At 35.2% G+C, this 22,571-nt stretch overlaps 1 protein-coding gene and 1 long non-coding RNA gene across 3 annotated transcripts in view; one reads left to right on the top strand and one right to left on the bottom strand.

Moving 5' to 3' along the window:
• Positions 1-1,484: 1,484 nt before the first annotated feature.
• Positions 1,485-5,495, bottom strand: LOC137396450 (uncharacterized). The gene is made up of 2 exons (XR_010978553.1): positions 5,372-5,495; positions 1,485-2,741 (listed from the first exon to the last, which is right to left on the bottom strand). It is a non-coding gene; the product is annotated as an uncharacterized lncRNA (long non-coding RNA).
• Positions 5,496-9,219: 3,724 nt separating this feature from the next.
• LOC137396456 (actin-histidine N-methyltransferase-like) overlaps positions 9,220-22,571 on the top strand; it is a 32,376-nt gene continuing 19,024 nt past the window's right edge. Inside the window, exons 1-7 of one of the 2 annotated variants that reach the window (XM_068082741.1) lie at positions 9,220-9,228; positions 13,729-13,840; positions 16,566-16,679; positions 17,309-17,442; positions 19,318-19,387; positions 19,772-19,885; positions 22,041-22,245. In XM_068082741.1, coding sequence (XP_067938842.1) covers positions 13,744-13,840; positions 16,566-16,679; positions 17,309-17,442; positions 19,318-19,387; positions 19,772-19,885; positions 22,041-22,245 — 734 coding nt within the window. In that variant the 5' untranslated portion in view covers positions 9,220-9,228; positions 13,729-13,743. Of the gene's footprint in view, positions 9,229-13,713; positions 13,841-16,565; positions 16,680-17,308; positions 17,443-19,317; positions 19,388-19,771; positions 19,886-22,040; positions 22,246-22,571 lie in introns of those variants that run through there. The other variant, XM_068082743.1, reaches the window with a different exon arrangement.

Below are 22,571 nucleotides of genomic sequence, written 5' to 3'. Positions count from 1 at the left end.
ATATATATACACATATATACACGTATATATATACACATATATATATACACACATGTATATGCGTGTAAAAATATTTGTGTGCATAACTTCATGTGTGTATACGCTTTATGTACATCTATGTGTACATCTATGCATTTGTGTATGTATTTATGTATGTGCCTAAATGCACAGTATGTGTGTAAATACATGGTTTACCAACGCGTTTACCATGTCTGTGTTCAAGTTTATTTGGTGATTATTTTCATCTCTAGTTATTATTCAGCCAGCTGAGTATTGAATGATAATTTTATACAAAACATGAAAAACACAAGCATACTGTCCTACCAGTCAAGCCACTGATAAATCACTACTGTAACACTCCTTGCTGAACATCAGTACACGATAACATGCATCGGTATATCCATCTGTTTAGGTTGGATGTTTAAATACAAAATTTTCAACCTTTGGCAAAAAGTAGCTAGGAAAATGAATCTACAATTAAGTTGAAATGCATCCCTTGTTTCTGCCTTAAAGTGCATTCGCCACAAACTGTTCCTTCACTTTCATGTGAGCTAGCGGTTCATGTGTTTCACTACTTAGTCTTTTGGAGTTGTCAGTCCTTTAATGACAACATGACTGCAGAGGTTTCTATTCACTCAGAGAAGAATGTTATGGACATCCCAACACCGTCCTCTAAGCAGCTGCTGTATGTTTTTGTAAGAGAATTCCTATCAACACTAATTCCTAGGTTTCAATGCGTCCGGTAGACCAGACTACATTCCGAGCGGTGGATTGTTCTTGCGAAATAGACCACAAATGCCAGAAGACTTACTAGGATATGTGAGACTTAAGAGATTAATAGCTAGTAGTGCGGTTCATGACTAGCTGGTTGATTGAACATGTGAATCAGGTCTTCAGAGTTGAATTATAGATCACAAGAAGATTAGAATGCTGCAATCTATGCTTATTAGTGGCTAAATTCTGCCGAGTGCCTATCCTGCCTGTTACCCCCTATCAATGTCAGAAACTTTTTTTAGGGTCAGTTATATCTAGAGGCTCATTAATAATCAGTTTCTATATATATCTTACTGTAAGTTGGTGGAGTTTAAACAATTTTATTTTAACAAACCAATAGGATAGGGTAGAGTATAAATTGCAACATTCTCAGCATAAGCAGGACACCCCTCACAGCAGTTCAAATCTTCAGTGACTGGTTTCTATTGGTTGAAAAAGACTGTACAACCCAATCTTCCACTGACAATCTGCTGCTATCAAAGCATCTAATTGTCACATCTGTCTATATCCTATCACAAATCTTTGTAGCTTTGCGTATTTCTTAGTATAAAATAATGCTCTGAAGCAACAATCTTATAATCTCAGCCAAAGTAACATCACAGAAGCAACCTGTATCACTAATCATTAGGTTACAGAATGCTGTAATTTAACTGTGATAAACGGAAAAGATTGCTAATAGTACAACAATGAAGATGGATGTTTACCCATAGTAATCAGCCATTTTGTTTATTCATACTTAAAAATGAGAAACAATTGTTTGAAAAGATAAATTGAATAACATGATGTTCAAATGCTCTGAAGAGGCAATCTTAGAAAAAATGATAACACAGAAGCAATCTGTATAACTCATAATTAGGTTACAGAATACTGTGACAAGATTGTGTATAGTACAACAAAAAAGAAAAAGTGTTTTCCATAGCATTCAGTCATTTTGTTTATTTATCCTTTTTTAAAATTACATAAACTGTATCAACTTGGTTTTGTTAAATGTTACCAACCCTACTCAGTTGATTTTAATGCAACAATCACATGTACGTGTAAGTGGATCTCTATGATAGTTACGATTATGAGCTAACAAATTATATTACTAACATGCATGGTAGGATGCCCATCCCAACACATCTACCATGCTGCCCAGGCTTTCATAATGGGCAACTATTAATGCCGAGGTGGGATAACTCCTATAATGCATAACATGAATGTTCCATCAAACAATTTTATAATATTAGCATGGAGAGCAATGTAAAGACGGTAATAAAACAAAAACAAAACTGCTACGAGCTAATATAATTTGCTCAAGTACAAAATTTATATTTAGTGACAGCTACTAGCCACATGTATATACTACGAGAAGAGATTTTGAGGTAGAAATTATCTTCTCTCGTGATATCATCATTTCTGAACAAAAAACTACACATATGCAACTCCCTAAACCATCATTTTATATTAAAGATGAGATAAGAAATTGAAAAAAACCAAAAACCAATCTGTTGAGCCAGAGACCATCAATTGGCGTCGCCATAGACGAATAGGGAAAAATATTTGTGGTTGCTTTTCACCACTTATTGTGAGCAAAATGTTTCAACTACCCAACGTCCTTAATCCCGCATCAAACTGTCCTCCGTACAACTGCCATCCGCACCCGTCACCATAAGTGCAGCATGTTATATGAACATGTTTGTAACTCGCTAAAAGAGCAGGCCCCACACACTGTCCTGTACTAATCCTCGTACAGTCGGTGTATACAGCATATCAGGCAAGTTGATTACCACCTGGAAGCATCCTTATCATCGCTCCTTCTCTGACTTGCTGGTAATAATTAAAGACAAGTTTCTTATTGCTGATCGACCCAACACCGGGAAATTCTGCATACTCCCTACGCCACATTCCTTGCTCTCTTTTCACCAAGCCAGAATGGGCAACCGTGAGCACAATCCATCATCCTTCTATACCTCTCTCATATCACCCTACAAACATTCCCGAGTTTTTAAATATATATGTTCACTCAGAAAGCGCCTTAGACTGTCTGAATGACTGGCGAACAATAAGGAGTATGGCCAGTCTACATACCGTACAGCAATACCGGTCACACTGGTGGCACTGGTGTGTCGCACACCCTATTAATCGAGCGCATGCTTTCCTACCGAAAATAATGACTGACATTTTGACCTATATACCGTACAGGATGAATTTATTCGCGGAGTTATATTTCGCGAAAATTGTCTTTTCATGCATATTCGCGGATGAATTTATTCGCGGCTGAAAACTTCCACTCTCTAGGAAAAGTTAACTCTATTACGTCTAGCAATAGAGTTAACCTTACGCATGCGCGGCTGCGCGCATTGCGCGTTTCGTTTTCTATTTAGCTTACAACTACGGGTGGATCGTACTAAGCTATAAATTCTTTGTTGCGTTCAGAGGTTTTCACGAATATTCACAGATTTGGAGGCCTTTGATGAACCAACAATTTGTGGTAAGTAATGAGTTTTTCACATTTACTAAATTAGTTGAATCTTACTTTGGTTCTTCGGTAAAACGCAATATTCATGTTTTCCATCCCTACCAATTCATTATTTGTTTTAGTGTGAGAGAGAGATTTTTCATCATACACGGAAGAACAATGATTGCAAGGGTGGTGTATGTCATTTTTAGAAGATCACGAATCATTCAGGGAAGTCTGGAAATTCAGATAGAAGTGACTGCAGCTACTTACGAAGAGAATATATCTGATTTAAAAAAAAGAGCAAAAACGCCTTTACGAGCACAAATCTTTGGCCAGCCGGCAGAATTTTGCAATAGTAAGCTACGAGGAGAGTTCTGATGATAACTTCCTTACCAGCCATGTAGTAGCAAGAGAATCGCCTTTAACATCTACCCAAGACAGTGACAGCGATGTAGAGCTGCTATTACCAAAATAACTAGTCAGAGAGCGCCATTACACGCTAGTATTCACTTATCAAGAGTATCAGTTTAATTTTATTGCTCTACACAACCGCAATATAGACTAAACTGTTTATATTTACTCCATTCATCGTTTGTAAAATTTTATTTGTACACTCAAGTTTGTAATAAATTATAATATATCTATACATGAAATAAAATATATAATTTAATCATGTTTGCTGCAGCGATATCAAGGAGTTGTTGTCAATGAAGGGGTCTAGGTTGACTGGTTGCTTCTCTGCCAATATTCCTGCCTTGATGAATATTACTACTTGTCTCTAGTTTTCGTAATCGGAGTAGGTTGTTTTATTCTCAATCTGCAGTAAACACAAAAAAGAAAAAAATCTTAACAAGTGTCAAGGAAGTACAAAAACAATAACTGAAGTATTTAATGAAAGCGATCAGTTTTTAAACAAAAGAATTAACTAATGCAGTTAATAATGGAAAAACGTATCTGCACTGCACATCAAATACATACCATAATGTCCAGATCAGAATCATGATCGTCCTCAACTTCGGTATTCGAGATTGATGGAGTTGATTTCAATGTATAAAGACTTGGAGAGCTTTTTTGCGATGATGAAGCTATGTCGAACTACTTGTAAAAACCTTGAATAATTTTGTAATGTTTGCTGCAATGGCAATAAAACTCGAACCCCGGCGAGGATTTTAAAGAAGTTTTGGAACTCGGCTACGTTTAGTACTTCTGCCTAGTGGCTATTTTCGCTATGACGCCATTCTGCCTATCTTGTGACAACCTTGAATAATTTTGTAAATAAATGTGATGCATTGGCAATGGTGTTAGCTCAAAGCCTAGGCAATGATTTTAAAAATGTTTTGGAACTCACCTACGTTTAGTAGTTATATTAAAAACTAGCCTAGCGACTAGTTTTCAATTTGATGCAGTAGTTATTCTCCCTTGTGATAAAAAATAGAACTAATTATTCACGGAATTTAATAATTCGCGGAGTTGACTGTTCGCGAAATCGCGAATTTTTATATCCATCGGATATTTTCATCCTGTACGGTAATCTCCCGGCCTATAACCTCTTTTCTAATACACACAAGCGACCACATACATGTACTTGTATATAATTGATTTTATAAATGTACTTGTCAGCTCTATTTTACTAAAATCAGCCATGCAATGCACGTACATCTTAGTGTCTATCGAGGCGCAAGGTAAAGCTACGAGTGTGCGTATGGCCAGGAACAAATAGGTTAGCACACCAAAACCATCAAAAACCTGAGAGTGATGTTCACGCAATAATGTCGCTGCACAAGTCGATAAGCAGACGGATATGTATCGGTAGAAACCAATTTTCACCTTCAACGTTTTGCTTCAACTAAAATTAGCGCATGTTTTAACGATTAGATAAAATAAATGTATGGGAGACCTACAATTTGCAAGTATCCGTGTTCAAAAATGAATCGTATATTTAATAAATCTTAGTGAGATTTATTAAATATACGTGTACTTAAATATGCTACAGACACAGTTCTATCGGAAACCAGTTTTACATCATATTCGATTTAAGTGTCTATCTATACGTCTAAGATTAAGCTGAGTATATATGGTCATTAAACATGTTGCATCATATCAGATAAACACACAGCAAGCAAAGAGATATAACGACTTTAAGGAAAACCTCACCTAGACAACAACGGATATTTCAGCAACAGAAATAAGAAAGTTGACGAGTTCTTAAACCCATTCGTCTCGCGTTGAATTAGCAACCACGTAGACGAACGAACCATTGCACATGGCAGCATTCTTTGAACTACAACGACGACCGCTCAGCCGAGGTGAATCGAACGAGTGGCTTACTTCATTACAGTCATCGTCTTAAATGAAAGCTCGCTTAATAATCTCGCGTGATTTAATGCAATAAACTAGCAGCTTTAAAATAAAAAGCCAGAAAATAAAAACTAGTATTTTAAGAGCTAATTTACTGCGTAAAAACTACTTAATAAAAATAAATGAATAATAAATAAATAATTTTGCTTTAATTTTATTAGTAAAATGCTTTTATTAGTAACGCAGCTTTATATGAAAATCGTTTTTGTTTCGGGTTGTAACTGTAAACCAACAATCGGGAGAACCTTACGGCTGGCGCGCGTGATTGGCTAATATAGCTAAGCAGCCGATGATATGAGCTATTCCGGCAAACTCGTCCAAACTCCTCCAAATTTCAGGATACTCATTTTAGTACCAAGTACGACTTTAACAATAAAAACTGTCAAAATTCTGCTAGCTAACTGTAAAAAGTATGTAAAGAGTATGACAGCTGTAAAGATTTCCTGATGTTGACCGTAAAGAATGAGTTCAAGTGATACCGAGCGATGAAATACACTCATGAAACAGGATGAATAAAAATATGACCAATTGTCAGTCCTATGGACTGTCAGACCTATTTGTTAAAATAATGTTGTTCTTTAACTATATTGTTCCCTAATTGGCAGAACTATGAGTTGCCAGCCCCAGATATATATATTTGTCTGAAGCGGCCTCAGTTTCTTATGTTACTAACATTTTATATATTCTGGATATCGACCAATTGATTAATAATCGGCTACCAAAGCTATGCATACAGTCACAGTAAAACCACTATGCAGCTTCTCTAAGCAGCTGCTGTATGTTTTTGTATGGGAATTCTTATGAACACTAATTTGTAGGCTTCCATTTGCCTGGTAGACCAGACTACAGAGCAGTGGATTGTTCTTGAGAACTCTTGAGTGAGATAGACCACAAATGCCACAAGACTTATTAGCATATGTGAGACTCGAGATTAATTGCTAGGGAGTGTGGTTAATGACTAGCTGGTTGATTGAACAGGAGGATAAAATATTCAGACTTGAATTATACATCACAGCAGGATTAGAATGCTGCAATCTATGCTTATTGTTGGCTAAACTCCTGTATCCTGTTTAATTAGGCAAATAACACAAACCAGAATACTAACGATACTACTAGTACGCTGGACAGAGTCAGTTGTTTCTAGAAGAACGATCACCTCCTAATGAAACACCACAGCAGCTTTCAACGTGTCACTTACTCGTGTGACACGGAGGAGAGAAAAAACATGGCAATTCAATGTTCTCTTATGTATAACTACCTTAGCCCATAAATTTCTACATTCAGTATGTTCCCTTGATACAGTCAAGTTGGGTAGGCTTGAGAAGGAACTAAGGCCTCTATTACATAACTCTTGACTCATTATTCTAGAACCATTGTTTAGGTGCAATGCGTGAAAGAGAATGTTCTAGATTTGTAGGTTTGTACCAGTGTGTGATGGTGGATACTGAATCTAGTTACAGCAAGAATGTTCAAATAGTTGTGACATGAGACGAGTTTATGACCTTTTCCTCTTTTGAGTTAGTGGTCATGACATATTGCAACTAGTATCCTATACTCACAAACTTTGAATATGGTTTCTACTCGTTCCTTGCATAAGCTTCAATTTGAAAGAAGTATGCTTGCGAGATAATAAACAGTTACTAGATTTTGAAGACAGCCCGATAATCAAATTATTTGAAAAAATCGGTAAATTAATCTGGAAAAATCGATGAGTATGCGAAAAACAGTTTGAATGCATCATTATACGGAATCATTGTTTTACGGAATCATCTAAAACATGGTGAGAATTGGCGTAGGTGGTATCATGCTGGGTGGTAAAGTCTATTGTCATATGTTCAAATTTTGTATGACGCAATAGTTTTCCAAACCTTCAACTGTTGCTACAGCCAGATCAATACAGCTCTTGTTATAGCAAATATTGGCATATATCATTCTATCCCTCTCCTTCGCACACCCAGAACCGATGCTATTATGAGCCACGCGCTTATTTGGTGTCCTCAAGCATCAATTGATTTGATCCAAGCACTAGTGGTTTTGTAATGCTCCCCTGAGGGCTGCATCAAAGCTCCTCATAAGTTGACGGCTCATTGACAAATAGCGTCACATCTGGCCAAAGTTATGTAACCCTTACGCTAGCAAGTCAATATTGTTTTGTTATTTCACCAGTCCGCCCATGCAAGCCATCTGCTCCAACCATGGCGACAAATAAGATCTTTATGGCGTGATGTGGCACTTTTCTGGGTCATTACTGCTTGGTATTTGTGGCAAACAAATTTGGTTTCCAAGGTGATGGTCTGAAAATAGCTATGCTTCCAGACCTAAGGGTCTTCTTTCAAAACTAATAAACAAGGAATGGAGACATTTTGATGAAATTATATGGACTAACTAGCTGTGCCTCCCGTCGTTGCCCGGGTGTTAAAATTGGCTTACTGTATTGCAGATTATAATCACTAGGTGCACTTAATACAATGCAGCTACTGTAGGTAACTATAGTTACTAAAGTTAACATACTATTTTGTTACTAGTTTTCAATATGTACAGCATTTTTATAGAATTTTGGACGATTTTTACTCTTGTTTTTCATTGTATAATTACAATGGTTTCCATACCCGGACATACGATTTTTTCGCCATACGATGCCAGCCTTGGAACGGATAAACATCGTATCTTGAGGGTGCACTGTATAAACTTAGTAAGCTAGTAAGCTTACTAATCTTAAGCTAGTAAGTTAGTAATTCCAGTAAGCTGGTTAATAGGCGCTAGGCTTCTAATGACTCTACTCCATGACGTTGCGTCAGCGTTGTTGTCCAGCCACAATTATTCTAATAATCCATCGTTTTTCTTACGTCATCAAGCCGTTTGCACATGCGCTCGTTCACGAAAAAGCCGCCATATTTGTAAAAAACGATCGTTTTTCTTTTTTATCTAGTACTTTAAGGTGTTGTTTTGATACTATAATAAAAAAATTTCAAACAAAAACATCATTTTCAAATTATTATTGCAAATGGTTTGTGTTTTTAACGATAAAATTGTCTATAAAGATGGCCGACAACAATAAAATGACGTCACGAAAAAACTGAAGGATAGCTATAGCCGAAATAACAGACAGGCGACAGACAGACATACTTTGAGAAATATATATAAAGGATGCGTTGGCAGTCCTGTGGGTCGTGAGAGATCATCGTGTGTAATCGATATGTTCCCAAATATGCCGTGACACTGCAAGGTGATCGAGCAGCGCAGTTGGCAGAGTGCTTGGTTAGCAAACAGAATTTCTGAGTTCAATTCTTGTGCGGTGTGATCTGCGTGATCAAATTGGGACATAAATGGCTCTTATTATAGTAAAGATTATGATATATAGATTCTACTGAATAAATATTTATGCAAATCTTCACACCCAACTTCAGGGCGTTACACTCTCTTCTTTTTAGAGTCTAATTTGGAACTGGTAAGGAGTAACAACCTTTGCCAGCAGCCTCTTTTACCACAACCCTGCTAAAACTGAGCCAGATTTATGTACATAGCTGTTCTGTGTGAGACCGGACACGGTACTAGTATGATTGTTAAATTTTTCTAGTTACCGATCAGCGCTAGTTGGCAGGCTAAAGGATTCCCTGTAAAACATGATATTGAATAGCAGTCGCGGTAAACAGGTACATATGATTGTACGAAATTAAGCACGGCATTTTACACACATGAGCATAGCAACGCACGCTGTTTGAGAAGTCGTCGTGAATATAATTTCTTTTTTGAACAGCTGGTATCAGGATATGCACATAGCTTGGGGTACATAAAGAGAAGAAAAACTAAGTAGATGCTAAGGCTAAACTCACATACACATCTATTCTAGCATTGTTTTTCAACTGCTAGAATAACGAAGGCATCTGGACACAACTAGTTGCTTACACATACATTACCTAGTTTATATTTAGGATGCCATTACTCTAATAGTGTAACATGAGCATGCAACTCCAATATATAAAAGCACTTTGAAGGTCTTTACATTTCATTATAGAGCATTACACCTCTGTGTAAAGGAATCATACATGTGAGACAACAGTATTTCATCACCCATCTCTAACATCCAATTTGATGTTGTTAGTTGATGAAGAAGTGTGGTTCGAGTGGCAGCTTTACCTTGCTGCCTAAATTAGCAACAGACTACAATTCTAAACTGTGTTGGTATCGAGTATAAAGCAATCAACAATTTTTTTTTGAATAATATTACCGAATATTAAATGAAGAAATATAACAATATTAGTGAGAGTGGTAGCAGTGGTGAAATAAAGATATACACAGACCTTTTTGGAATTGAAGCAAAAATTGAAGAAAGAACTTGAAAAAATTTTTTAAGTTCTTATAGCCTGAGTTAGACCAGCTTTATACATGTATGTTCATCACTACTTTTGACTACAAACCATCTGATTTCTCTATAACCAAGGCCAAACCTCATTTGTTTGTATCTAATGTGAGAGCTACATATATATGGATTAACTTATATTTATTTAGACTTGAAAACTATGTTTCCAAATCACTTAATTGAAATTGGCCAAGCTCAATAATTGCTTATTTTTTGTCTTATTCAGATGCAAACATCTGGTAGTCAAGTGAGATATTCATTACGAGTGTCACTCGTGAGTTAAGAATTTGGCAAGTCGCAAATTTGGTAATTATTAAATTACCAGCTAATTTGGTAATTTAGAACAATTTGAATTTGAATAGAAAATAATTTGTTAGTTCAATTATTAATGCAAGTTTACAATTTCGAAACTAATTAATTTAACTAATAAAGCGATTTAAAACTACCATTTAATTAGTAATTTAATTTCATTGCAATTTCTGCCTTTCTGTCCCTTTCTGTCCCTAATGACAAAAACAAAATATAACAAACAAGCTAGTGGCCATTAATTATTAGAATACTTATGCAATATTCTTAATGGCTGAAACTTTTTCTAATTGTTAAGTAGTATTGTTTTTAATATTTCACTTTTAATTCTGATTGTTAAACTGTTCACTTTATGCCAAAGACCCTTTTTAAATATGTGTTGGCGGGTGAAAAATTGAGCTATGTTAGAGAAGCAGGTTGCTTGTATTTACAATTCCGACTATAAGTTGTATGTTTCTATTCTTTCTATTTTTTGTAATTAAATTCCGCTGCAATATATACTCAGAAACTTTGAGATAACGCTTTAATTGCAACAGCAGCTGTGCTCTTGCTTGGGCTGAAAAGCACCTTGCGCATTGTGAGGCGGACAGTGTCTCAAAAGGTATCCACATACAGTATTCAAATGAATGTTGCTGCCAGCCACCATATAGTCATATCTGTTGACTGCTTAACGGCAGCGCCTAAGGTTTTTGCACAGACCTGAAAACATAAACATGTACTGTAATTTCTATAGAAACACAAACCAGACTCTGATTGCAGATACATTTGACGTTTCACACATTCAGACAAATTTGAGTAAGACTGGTATTTTGACTTGAGATTTGAAGGAGTTTTGGTATTTGAAATTGTGAAATTATTGGTATCAACTTGTAGGAAATTTTGTCATCTTTAAAATAGTATATAATGCAATAACCAGTTTTAGAGCTATTGTAAATATAAGTTACTTTTGCTCGTTAATGTTATAGTCTTTCAATTATACAAAAATAGTGTGCTCAGCCTGGTTGTTTGAAAATTAGCAACCTCATATAAACATCCCCTAAACTTCCACTTCCCTGAACTTTCTCATTCACAGCTCTGACCATCGCTAGCACACTGAGTGGAAGACCTGTGTGTTTTATCTGAGTGGGAGAGTGAGAGTGCATGCAACTCGGTCTGAGGCAATTTGCGTTGAGTTCCAAAATGGCGGCGATAAACAGCGTATTTCGTTGAGTTCACCATGGCACTGAAATTGTTTTTTTCAATAAACTATGCTACTCACAGGCTAGTCATAATTTGAGGTATATTGAGCAAAAATTCAATACCTGTGGAGTCTATTGAAAGTACAATAGTCAATATAGCAGGTAAATCTTATGCCTAATGTCTGAATTGAAAATCCAAATGTACTTTGTCATTAACATTGGTTATCGTTGACTGCTAGATTAACCGCATGATTGTTACATGTTTGCATGTTGGCGTAACCAACATTATTCTAGTGATTTCTGAATTCTGATTAACTCAAATTAACATTTTTGCTTATCTCATGTACCATTCTCATTATATTCTAAGTTCAAATTTCTATTTTGTCATTCCAGAGTTAGACGGAATAGTTCAATAGATGGAGGAAAAGTTACCAGTGACTGACTGAGTATCATGTGATATATTTTTAAAATAATATTATAGAATAAATATAAATATTATTTATATATATTTATGTATATAATTATATAAATATATTTATTGATTTATTAAAAAATTTAAATTACTCATACTTTATATCGTTATCATAGTTTACCTATATTTTTATATAATATTACCTACAATTAACAATACTACTGCGAACTACATACAATACATGAGTGATAAATATATATAACTATTATAATATTTTATCATGTCTTATTTTATTAGTTAGCGTTAGTCACAGTATAATAATTTTAACAATATGTATTCAATTACATTTTCATTTACTATATTAATATTAAATTATATTTGATTATAAAATGTGTATTATATTATTAAATGAATAAATATCAAACTTAAATATATGTAAGACTATGATATTAAAATTAAATACTTTATAATAACAATAATTCATATAAAAATAATACATCTTTATAGTTTATAAAAGCATGCAACACGCAAAATATTAATTTTAAAATTTCCAATTGAAATACTACTGGTAGCAATATTGATAATTTAATTATTTGATATAATATTATAAATCATATTGATTGGTAAATAAAATGGTGTCACAATATTGTTGATTATTTTATTTCTAATATTGCCTAGTAGCTGCTCTGCTTCAGGTTGCTCAAATAGAAGTAGTAATGGTAACCATACTTATCACCGATTCCCCAAAGCAGAGGACCTCAATAGCCATGCGAGATGTTGTGAAAAGACTGTAAATTAATTGAAACAGAGAAAATTCAAAATGTCTATCCATATAGTGTACATGCCTTTACATACTACATCTATATGTTGCACTAGTGTTTCTATAAAATGTCACAATAAATCTGGTTATAAGCAATATTCATATTGTGATATGTCTGCATGACACTCATTTGGTTTTCAGATGTTTATATTACTCTTCAAGTTTATGTTCTACTTTTAACTCTTTTTTAAATATTCTTAATTCTTTCATATTGCATTTAATCAATACTTTTCTACTTGAAATTTTATATAAAATTGGCCAGAATTTCTAAATGCTAAACTTGTTATAGCGATTATATTTGAACATTTATACTAAATGTTACAGAGAGATAGCCTATGAAATCAACTATATTTTGCAATCTTATCTCTGACTGCAATTATGCTTAATAATCATCAAAAAAGCATTCTACTTCAAGTCAATAACAAAATATATTATTTTATTTGATTAAACTTCCATTTACTACTATACATGCAGGTTATTTTGAGATTAAACTCTTTCTGGCTACACATTTGGAATATAAAACTTTATTTTATGTACACATTTACATATACACATTAGTTGCATACATAGTGAAATGATATCATGTACCATGTACATTATACCATGTAACCATGTATACAAAAATGTATATCATAGTATGAGGGGAATTGTGCACCCATGTGTACATTCTGGTGAATAATTTTCTAAGGAAAGGTATATGAGTGAATAAGGCACATTTTGGGCTTTTCCTTGGTTAACTCCAGATAGAGCATTTGCTTCTAAGGAGTTAGATATTTCACAGGCCAAAATTACAGCAATTCGTATTAGCTCTAATGGTATAACTGAATATCCGCCGCCAGTGCTTTACCGGAAGTCAACCAATGCATCCACTTTCACTCTTCTACTCAGGTGTTATGCTACACCGTTCCTAAGACAGGAAGGGGTGTCGAATAAAAATTTTGCGATACTATCGTCAAATAAAAGGATTCTCCATAACCAAACCATTTGTTTAACTTGTGGCTAATATTTTGCGCTAGTCAGTTTCTTTTCGTTTTGGTTTAATATCCTTTCTTCTTTCGCTCCCGTTTATTGTTGCAGAGTTTGTCTCTCAACATGGGAAGAAAACGAAATGATGCTGCCAGTAGAAGAAAAGCTTCAGCTGAAGCTAAATATGACCAGCTGACTGATCTAAATGACAAAATTTTTCAACGTAAGTGCGAGCTAGCGTTGCCAACAAAGAGCATGGTATAGCCCAATTGCTTGATAACCAAGCTCCTTGTTTGGCGAATTGTAAAAAATGAGAATAAAATGTAAAACGATATAAATTAAAGTTTATTGTAGCATTATTTCATCTATAAAGTGCTTCTTTAGAGTAAGTAGTTAACTGTTGAATTTAAATCAAGTTATTAGTTTAACCGTTCACTCTATATCAAGGTGGTAGCTTACCTGTTCCTATTAATATTTATCAAGTATGTTCTTATAAAATAGTGAAACCTGGACCATCACCAAAACTAATATAAAAACCATTGATAGCTTTTACAGGAAACTGCTAAAAAGCCATTAACGGATACTGTCCAGCAAAATGAGTAGGACTACCATAAATCTTCCTGTATAAGCCGCTCTGAGAACCAAAGTGTTGTGTTTAAAAGTTTAGGGTATGGCTAATACAAGCAGTCTTAAAGCTATACTTGTAAATTTATCACTACATTCAGGGTTAGGGACTTGAAGTATTGTCATGTGAGAAACCTGACATGACATATACTGCAAAGGTAATTGTAACTATATAAAATAATTATAGCAAATATTAATATGTCTATGTAGGATTTTTATAGTAATAACTATTTATACAATTTGAATTAATTGTGTAAATGCTAAAAATAATTTATTCAACAATAATATGCTAGGAAATATCCAATACTTGTACTCATGTAATGAGGTCATAAGCCATGGTCAATGTCATCCGACATCACCAGCACTTGATTCCGTTCGTTGAGCTGCTTTTCGATGATGCCAGAAGCTGCTGCAGCATTTTGGATGCTAGTTTTTGAAGCTACACTCACAACTTTCAATTAAAAGGCGGGTTACAAAATGTGCTCATTGATTTGGTAGGCTACTTGTTTCTTGTGGTTTGTGGAAGGTGTAACACTTTTTCCTTAAAGGTGAGAACACTCATTGGTTAGTTTTTATCTTGTCAGCCAATGCATAGGTGCATTGGCAGACAGTGAGGTAGACTTGGGGAATAACTTATGTGACTAAATTAAATATGTTTAATGGATGTAGACGGCAGGTTAGGTTTGAGGCTAGTTTTACACTTTACACCATATCGCCGTATGTTGGCATTTTCTTTTGGTATTCATCGTCGATTATGTGAAACGGGGCCGACAGTCTCGATGAAGCAACGCAAATGCGTCGAGAATGTGCAGCTGTCAAACTTTCCCAATATTCCGCTGAGCATTGACGGCAGCCTGTACAATGTGAACCATTTCGGTGATAGTAATTCGAGGTCATGGATAGCGTGATTTATTTCCGTTCATGATAGTTGCTGCGGGCATAGTATTTTATTCGAGCACCCGAAAACAAAGAGGTTTTTTAAGAAAATAAAAAACGAGTATTTACTGATGCAAACATGGATGAGTTTGTAATAGTGTGAGCATGGCTATCATCAACGATCACCGAAATATTGTGGCATCAACGCCGAGATACGGCGATATAGTGTGAATCAGCCATAAACACGTTGTATACCAAAACTCAAAAAAACTCAACCTTGTAACTAAAAAAACAACCTTCAAAGCTCGAGGTGTCCCCTATACATTTTGGCGGCTTATACACGAGGATTTATGGTAACAAAAATGTATACAAGCTGATCAAGGAAAGACTATGAAGTGCACTCCTGGATTACAATCTCCCTGTTTTAATTCTTTTTGCCTTACGATGTGAAACATGTATTTTTTTGCCTCCAAGCGGCGTTTTTTTCCGCCATTCGACATCAACAAAAACATCTCTCTCGAAATTCAAAATTGATGGTCGGTGTGCTACATACGTCGGAATAATGAAGATGCCGATGTGCTATTCACCGAAATACCTCCCACATTTCCTAAAAAAGATACTGCTGCTCGCTCTCTCAGTTTAGCATTATTCGTTCAAGTTTAGTAAATATGAAACCGTAATAAAGATTAAGACGGTGACAAAATTAAAGTTTATTATAATATAAAAAATGCAGTAAAGTTACTGTAGGTAATTATAGTTACTAAAGTTAATATACTATTTTGTTGTTAATTTTTTAATATATACAATATATTAAAAAAATTATTTTATATATTAGTATATAAAATTTTGATGTTTTTTTACCAGGGGTTGGTTGCATGAGATATTTACTATGCGTTTCTATACCCCTTTATACTCCATTTTTGCCTTATAATGCCAACACGAACGAATTGATGTCGTATGGCAGGCCCACTGTAATTTGAGAAAGAAGCTTGAGATTCACTGGTCACATCCTATGACTACCAGAACAAATGCCTGTCAAAAAATGAGACTGATTAGAGGTCATTGACTAACACCTGATCAGAGGATGCGCAACACTATTTGTATTGCAAGTAGATGGCAACTTTGGTTTAAACTTGTGTGTTCCTGTTTTATAGTTCACTCTGTAGGCCTATTGTAGACTAAGTTTTTTTTAGCTGAGCCACAAAAGTATAAATTTAATTGTATATTTGTTCTATCTTTCTCCAAGCTATGAGGTTTAGCTAAGGGTTTTATTAGCCAAGGTTTACCAATACCTAAAATACCACTAAGTTAAAGTACCAGCTTTTCCTTGCGTACTTGTATAAGTTATGCTTGTTATTTAAGTGGAACATAAGGGGTTTACACCTGCTTCAATACGTTTTGTGTTGCCAACAGAAGACAACTCTGCAGTATCATATTTGCATTTGTAGTGTCTACACAGATTCCATCAGCTAAGGATCTAGAAAGCAGCTGTTGCTCGATATGGGAGCTGACAGAACAGGTCCGCTCCCTTCAAACTCCCGCCGACCCGACAGGTGTGACAGGTGCTCATCACACATTGCTTTACTTGTCTTTTAACAGCGTCCAGCGTTACTCTCTCTATCTCGACATTCTTACGAGTCTGTCAAAGAGGTTAAATATACCGCGATATGAGATTTATAACTAGAACTGTATAACAAGGTAAGCTTGTGGAATAGGCAGGTCAAGGCTGTCTGATGTTTATTATGTACTATTGAATGCCCGGTGTTGCACTGGTAATAAAGATCTTTTTGCAAAATATCTTTTTTCAATTGACTATGTTTTTTACCCAATGACTTGGGATGACTTGAACTCCTATGTAAGCTCGTAAATAAGTGCCGTTATTATAATTTAATCTAGCGTCAGGAGATAAGATTGCGTCATAAGTCTGATGCGGACAATTATTTCATTGTATGGCAAATAAGCCATGTGGCTTATTGGGTTAATTCGCCCGTGTTTGAACCCGAAGGTACTGAGTTGGAGCGTAGGTATCCAGTAGGACCCGAAGGTATCCAGTGCGTAGCGGATTTTTCATTTCTAAAACTTTATCGCTATAACTGGACAAATAACAAACCCTGAGACTTATGTATATAGGGCCTAATTGCTGTAAATGTTGATAAGAATGTGAGTCAAAGAGAACGGTATTCCTATTCAGGCACTCGGAGCAGAGAGTCTAGACTGAGAGCATTCATGAGGTGGAGCACTGAGAATGGAGCCAAATGTGATAAAGTAGACTTGGCTCTCTTTGAAGGACTCGGAGTCGGTGTTCAAGCGACTCAAAGAATTGAGGTTGGACTTTGTTAGCTTGCGCTCAGGTTATTTGTTGAGTTTCTAGTTATGAACAGACCTTTGAGATGTCTGAAGAGGAGTGTTTGGCCATTATTTCTGCTTTAGGAAGAGAATCTAGTTACACATCCGCATGGCTCAGTTGGTGAGCTATGCCCAAATTATACCTTTTAACTTGATTTAAAATCAAATCACTTGTTCATGTCAATTGATAACCAATCAATTGATACGTGTCAATATCTGATACGTGTCAATCAAACCCAAATAACTCAATAATGATTGGGAAATATTTGGCAAATTATTGAGTACAGAAGTAGAGGTTATTTGCTCAGCCTCCAGTTATGAGTGATATCTCTAAAAGAATAACCTTTAAAAAGTCCTAAGAGGAGAGGTCTGGTCCCTAGTTCGGCTTTGAGGGAGTGAATCTGCTTTAGATGGGGATTTTTTCCATCTTGAGGAGTCCAAGTGGCCTTTTTATATGTATGAGATGCTAGGCTGAATACTAAAGGCTAGCACTAAGCCATAAGAAAACAAGTCTAATGAACATATAATGTATATATTATATGTTCTAATATAATATGATAATATATATAATATATATACTAGTTGATATTGTATATCTCTGAATCTGTGACTGAACATATGAGGCACAGCAGAAGTTCAATAGACTCAATTTTAGCTTCAGTACCCAGAATCCACAACTGCTATATAAGCGCTACTCAATATTCTCGCCATGAACTTACATCTTTTTACAACTATGCCATTGATATGAAATTAAGATTTGTTTGCTTCAAGTTGTGTCATAAAAAAGCAACATAAAAAATGTACATTGAAATTTTGACTAGTGAAGGATATCTAGCTTGGTATTCACTAATTTCTGATTGGTGACATCGGAAATGTACTGGAAGAAAGTAATTCAATTTGCATAAAGACTGAACAACTCTGATATCATAAATGCAAACTAAAACAACGGTAAATAATAGATTTATTAAAAAGGAACATATATTAAAAAGATTCAATTTTTATTGCAAGCTTTTTGATTAACAACAGTTTTAATGACAAAGGATGTTAATGCATTTCTGCTTTACAGCTATTACGTGCTAGCGTTTCAATGTCATTAAATTTGCCGCCATTACTATTTGCTAGAGCTGTGTTCATATCAATTTTTTTATTTGATGAAAAAATCAAATCACCTGTTCATGTCAACTAATATCCAACAAGTCAAATCTTTGTCTGATGTGGACAAATCGAATTCCGATTCATTCAATGATTTATCTTAACAAATATTTATATTTAACAAATTATTGGGTACAGAGTTATTAGGCTCTAATGTTACCATAAGAGCAGTATAGATGGAACAGATAGAACAATAATGATGTTATATATATTATAATGTATACATGAACTAGTAATAAGTAGATGTACAATGGTGTACACTACATGTGTTTCTTTCCTTAACAATCCTTGTGTTATATCCGTAAATGTGTTGGATATATTTTACGTGTTTTGATGAACAACAATAAGCAGAACATATCAAAACCCAAAAAAATTATTTCCATTAAATTGCTGTATCCTTTTCAAATTAACTCACAAACCTTTTTTGCGTCTGTTTAACTTAAAATCGAATTAAAACTGGCTCAAATCACTACAAAGGGGATGGATTCGTTTCAAATATTTAAATATTCGAATTTTCGGACAGAGTATTTTCGAACCAATATTCGAATTTTCGTAGTTTTTAGACAGAGTTCTGCTACTTGCAATAAGTGATTACTGTGTTGCCTTGAATAAAATTGATAAAATATTATCTACTATGTCGTAATGATATAATAATATAAGATATTATCTACCATGTCATAATTATATAACTTTGTTTTATAGCCCCATGAGGAGTTTATGTCAATTCCCAGGTCTATGATGCTAACAGCTGATACAGAGTTATCTAGCATAGGTCAGTCCAAAGAACCTGGCCTTGCTTGGCAATGTCTGTGCATCATATCAGACCTGTCTATGCCTGTCAATGTTTGCCAGCATGTCACTCGATTTTTCCATTGTAATCGGCATGTTACAGTGTGGCCTGAATTCTTGGAATGGTTTGTTTGTCTTTTTGATTTTACAAGATGAACTTATGTTTTTCTATTATTATTTGTGATTGTTTTTTATGTTTAAAGTGATCTGACTACCAATATGTTTCATGGTCAAAATCGATGAAACTTGGTTGCAGTTGAAGTGCGCTTAGAATAGAAATAATAGAAAAACATGGATACTTTCTGATAAAATCTACTAAGATGTTGTGTAAGTTCGTCGTTAAAAGCTATCAGGAAATTTTATTCAGGTGAGCTCTTGAGGACGGATCCCATTGCCTCTCAAATGCCCAACATAGCCCTGTCTCTGCACCTCCTTTCCGAGCGCTTCAAAGGCTCGGGTTCATATTGGAAGCCATATCTAGGTCAGTTTATATTTTAAGCTAAACAGGAAATTATTGTTGCCATGGTAACTAGATATACTCATTGGCTATCTCACTAATTCATAAAATCCTGCATGGTACAGCAGCCCACTGTCACATTGTATGAGTTACAGACAAATGACAGATGTTTTTACTGAAATGGTCAACCATTGCGGATCTAAATGCCATAGCTTGTGTTCCAACCTGATAGCGTAGCATTGTTCTGTTTACCTTTTTGGCTACTGGTGATTGAATATCTCAGAGGTGATGTTATAAGAAAGATAGTATGCTGTCATCACAAAGCTGCCTTATCACGTAAAATAGGATGGCAAGCTGCATCACTTTTTGCTCCGACAGAGCGATCTTTTTTTCTGACATGGGACCAGCTTTCTTTCTGACATGGGGAGAGCTATTTTTTGGGCTTCATGCAAGCGTTTTCCTTGAAATGGGGCAAGCTCTCATTCTGACATAGGTCAAACTTTCTTTTTGACATGGGGCAAGATTTCTTTTTGATATAAGGCGAGCTCTTTAATCGACATGGGGCAAGCTTTATTTTTGACATGGGAGAGCTTTCTATCTGACATTTGGCGAGCTTTTTTTCTGAAAAAGAGAGCTTTCTTTCTGACTTGTTGCAAGCTTTTTCCTTGAAATGGACCAAGCTCTCTTTCTGACACAATAGCTTTTTTTCTGATGAGGGCAAGTTTTTTTTTCGACACTGGGCGAATCACTGGCTGTTCATTCTTTTTGATATTCTAGATGGTTGGTGCGTGCTGTGTCATTTTCATAACCTTTTTAACCGGTTGGCTTACATATGAGCTGAATAAAGTGCTAGCGACACTGCTACTGAACTCGAGAAATAATAAAAGTGGCAAACTGGAAGTCATAGTACATTTTGCTCAACCAGACCTCTAGTACAGTAGACGCTCCTATAACGTAAATATTCCATTCCAGAAACATTCACTTTGTAGGTAATTTACGTTATAAGAACAGTAAAATACATGTAAATTGCCTAATTCGTTCTAAGATCTTTCCAAACTCACCTCTTTGGCCATGCAAAAAGGAAAAACTTAACTCAACTCTTTTAATTTGCGAGCTGTACCGCAACTGCAGAATTATTGGTTTGCATCGACACCTTTTCTCCTTTTTATGATCAATCTCACTGGTTTAATAGACCATGATTGTGGTAAGTTTACAACAAGTTGATAGGGCCTCCAGATTTTTGGCGGTCATTTACAACGATTTGCTTATTTTTCTAAACAGGAAAGTTTATTCTGCAAAGTAGATCTAAGAAAAAATATTTTGTATGTCTACAGTAAGGCAAGACAACAAAAGTTTTTACTATACAAAGCAGTTCTACCTGTTCGTCATCTATCACTATCCAGTTGTCAAGGTGAAGATAAAGATATTTTTCGGCGACACTCCAACCTGTGATGTTCAGCTTGGTAGACCGACCTGCACTAATCGATTGCCTTTTTATTTATGAACAATTGCGCAGCTATTCTATTCGCCTTTTAGTCGGCACATTTAACAATCTCTTACGACGAACTATAATGTCGCGAAAGTTATATATCATAGATATAATGCTAAACACACAGTGTTTTTTCTTCCACAAGTGCGGCGAAATAAACTAACATTCAAATTGATTTAAAAACTCGCCCGACTTGACACTTTACATTATATAGAATTTTTTACATAGTAGGAAGCAAAAACTTCACATAATTTTTTTATGTTATCTGTAATTTACGTTACAGGAAATATACGTTACCGGAGCGTCTGCTGTGGTTGCTTGGACAATAAAATGTTAGCAAATACAAATGCTGCTCAGTTTTCCATGAAAAGGTCTAGACAGCATAGAATTATCATTTGTAGGCAAAGATGTAGAGAGCATAGAGTTATCATTTGTAAGCAAAAGTGTAGAAAGCATAGACCTTGATATAATCGATTTGTTCTAATGTTTTTAATCACCTCCAGTATATACTACAGAGTTACTGCAGTCTTGTAATCTGCATAACAAATTACTTGAATTACACTGTATGTTTTTAGAAATATATGCTCCAACATAAACTGATTTAATACACAAAGCACATCGTAGATTGAATTAACTTCATGTGCACCTGGAGAAGTTTGACTGTTTGTAGCTAATATGTTTCTGTAACAGATGTTCTTCCAGAGACATATGATACGCCTCTCTATTTCCCCCCAAACGAGATCGCTCTATTGAAAGGCTCCCCAACCTACGAGCAGAGCATTCACATGCAGAGAAACGTAGCGAGGCAGTATGCCTACTTCTGGTCTCTTTTCATAAACAAGAGGAGGGGGCAGTATCCTGTGATGGCTAAGAACTTTACCTACGATCTCTACAGGTGCCTTTACGGCATTTCCAGTTGGCCCTTATATAGTAGTTGTGTAGCTGTAGACCTCCAAGATAGGCCAGTTTTGTAGCGATAAGTAAATTCCTAACCCAACCTCTACGTTCTTTGTTTATTACAATGCTGATTTGGACCAATGTTCACATAAGCTTGGGAAATTGAAGTAATATATGACATTTTTAATGAGTTGTCCGCTCTCTCTGTACTAGTAGTTGAAATAAAAGAAAAGATAATTATTAATTTCATGTTTTGTAGTTTACTATATCGTATGTTGCTGTAGTTGGCCTGCTTTACAAAAGAGCCTATCAAATTTATACTCA

Source organism: Watersipora subatra, chromosome 5 (genome assembly GCF_963576615.1).
Source record: "Watersipora subatra chromosome 5, tzWatSuba1.1, whole genome shotgun sequence".
NCBI classification, from domain to species: domain Eukaryota; kingdom Metazoa; phylum Bryozoa; class Gymnolaemata; order Cheilostomatida; family Watersiporidae; genus Watersipora; species Watersipora subatra.
The sequence above is the reverse complement of the archived record's forward strand: the minus strand, read 5'-3'. Positions and strand labels throughout refer to the sequence as shown.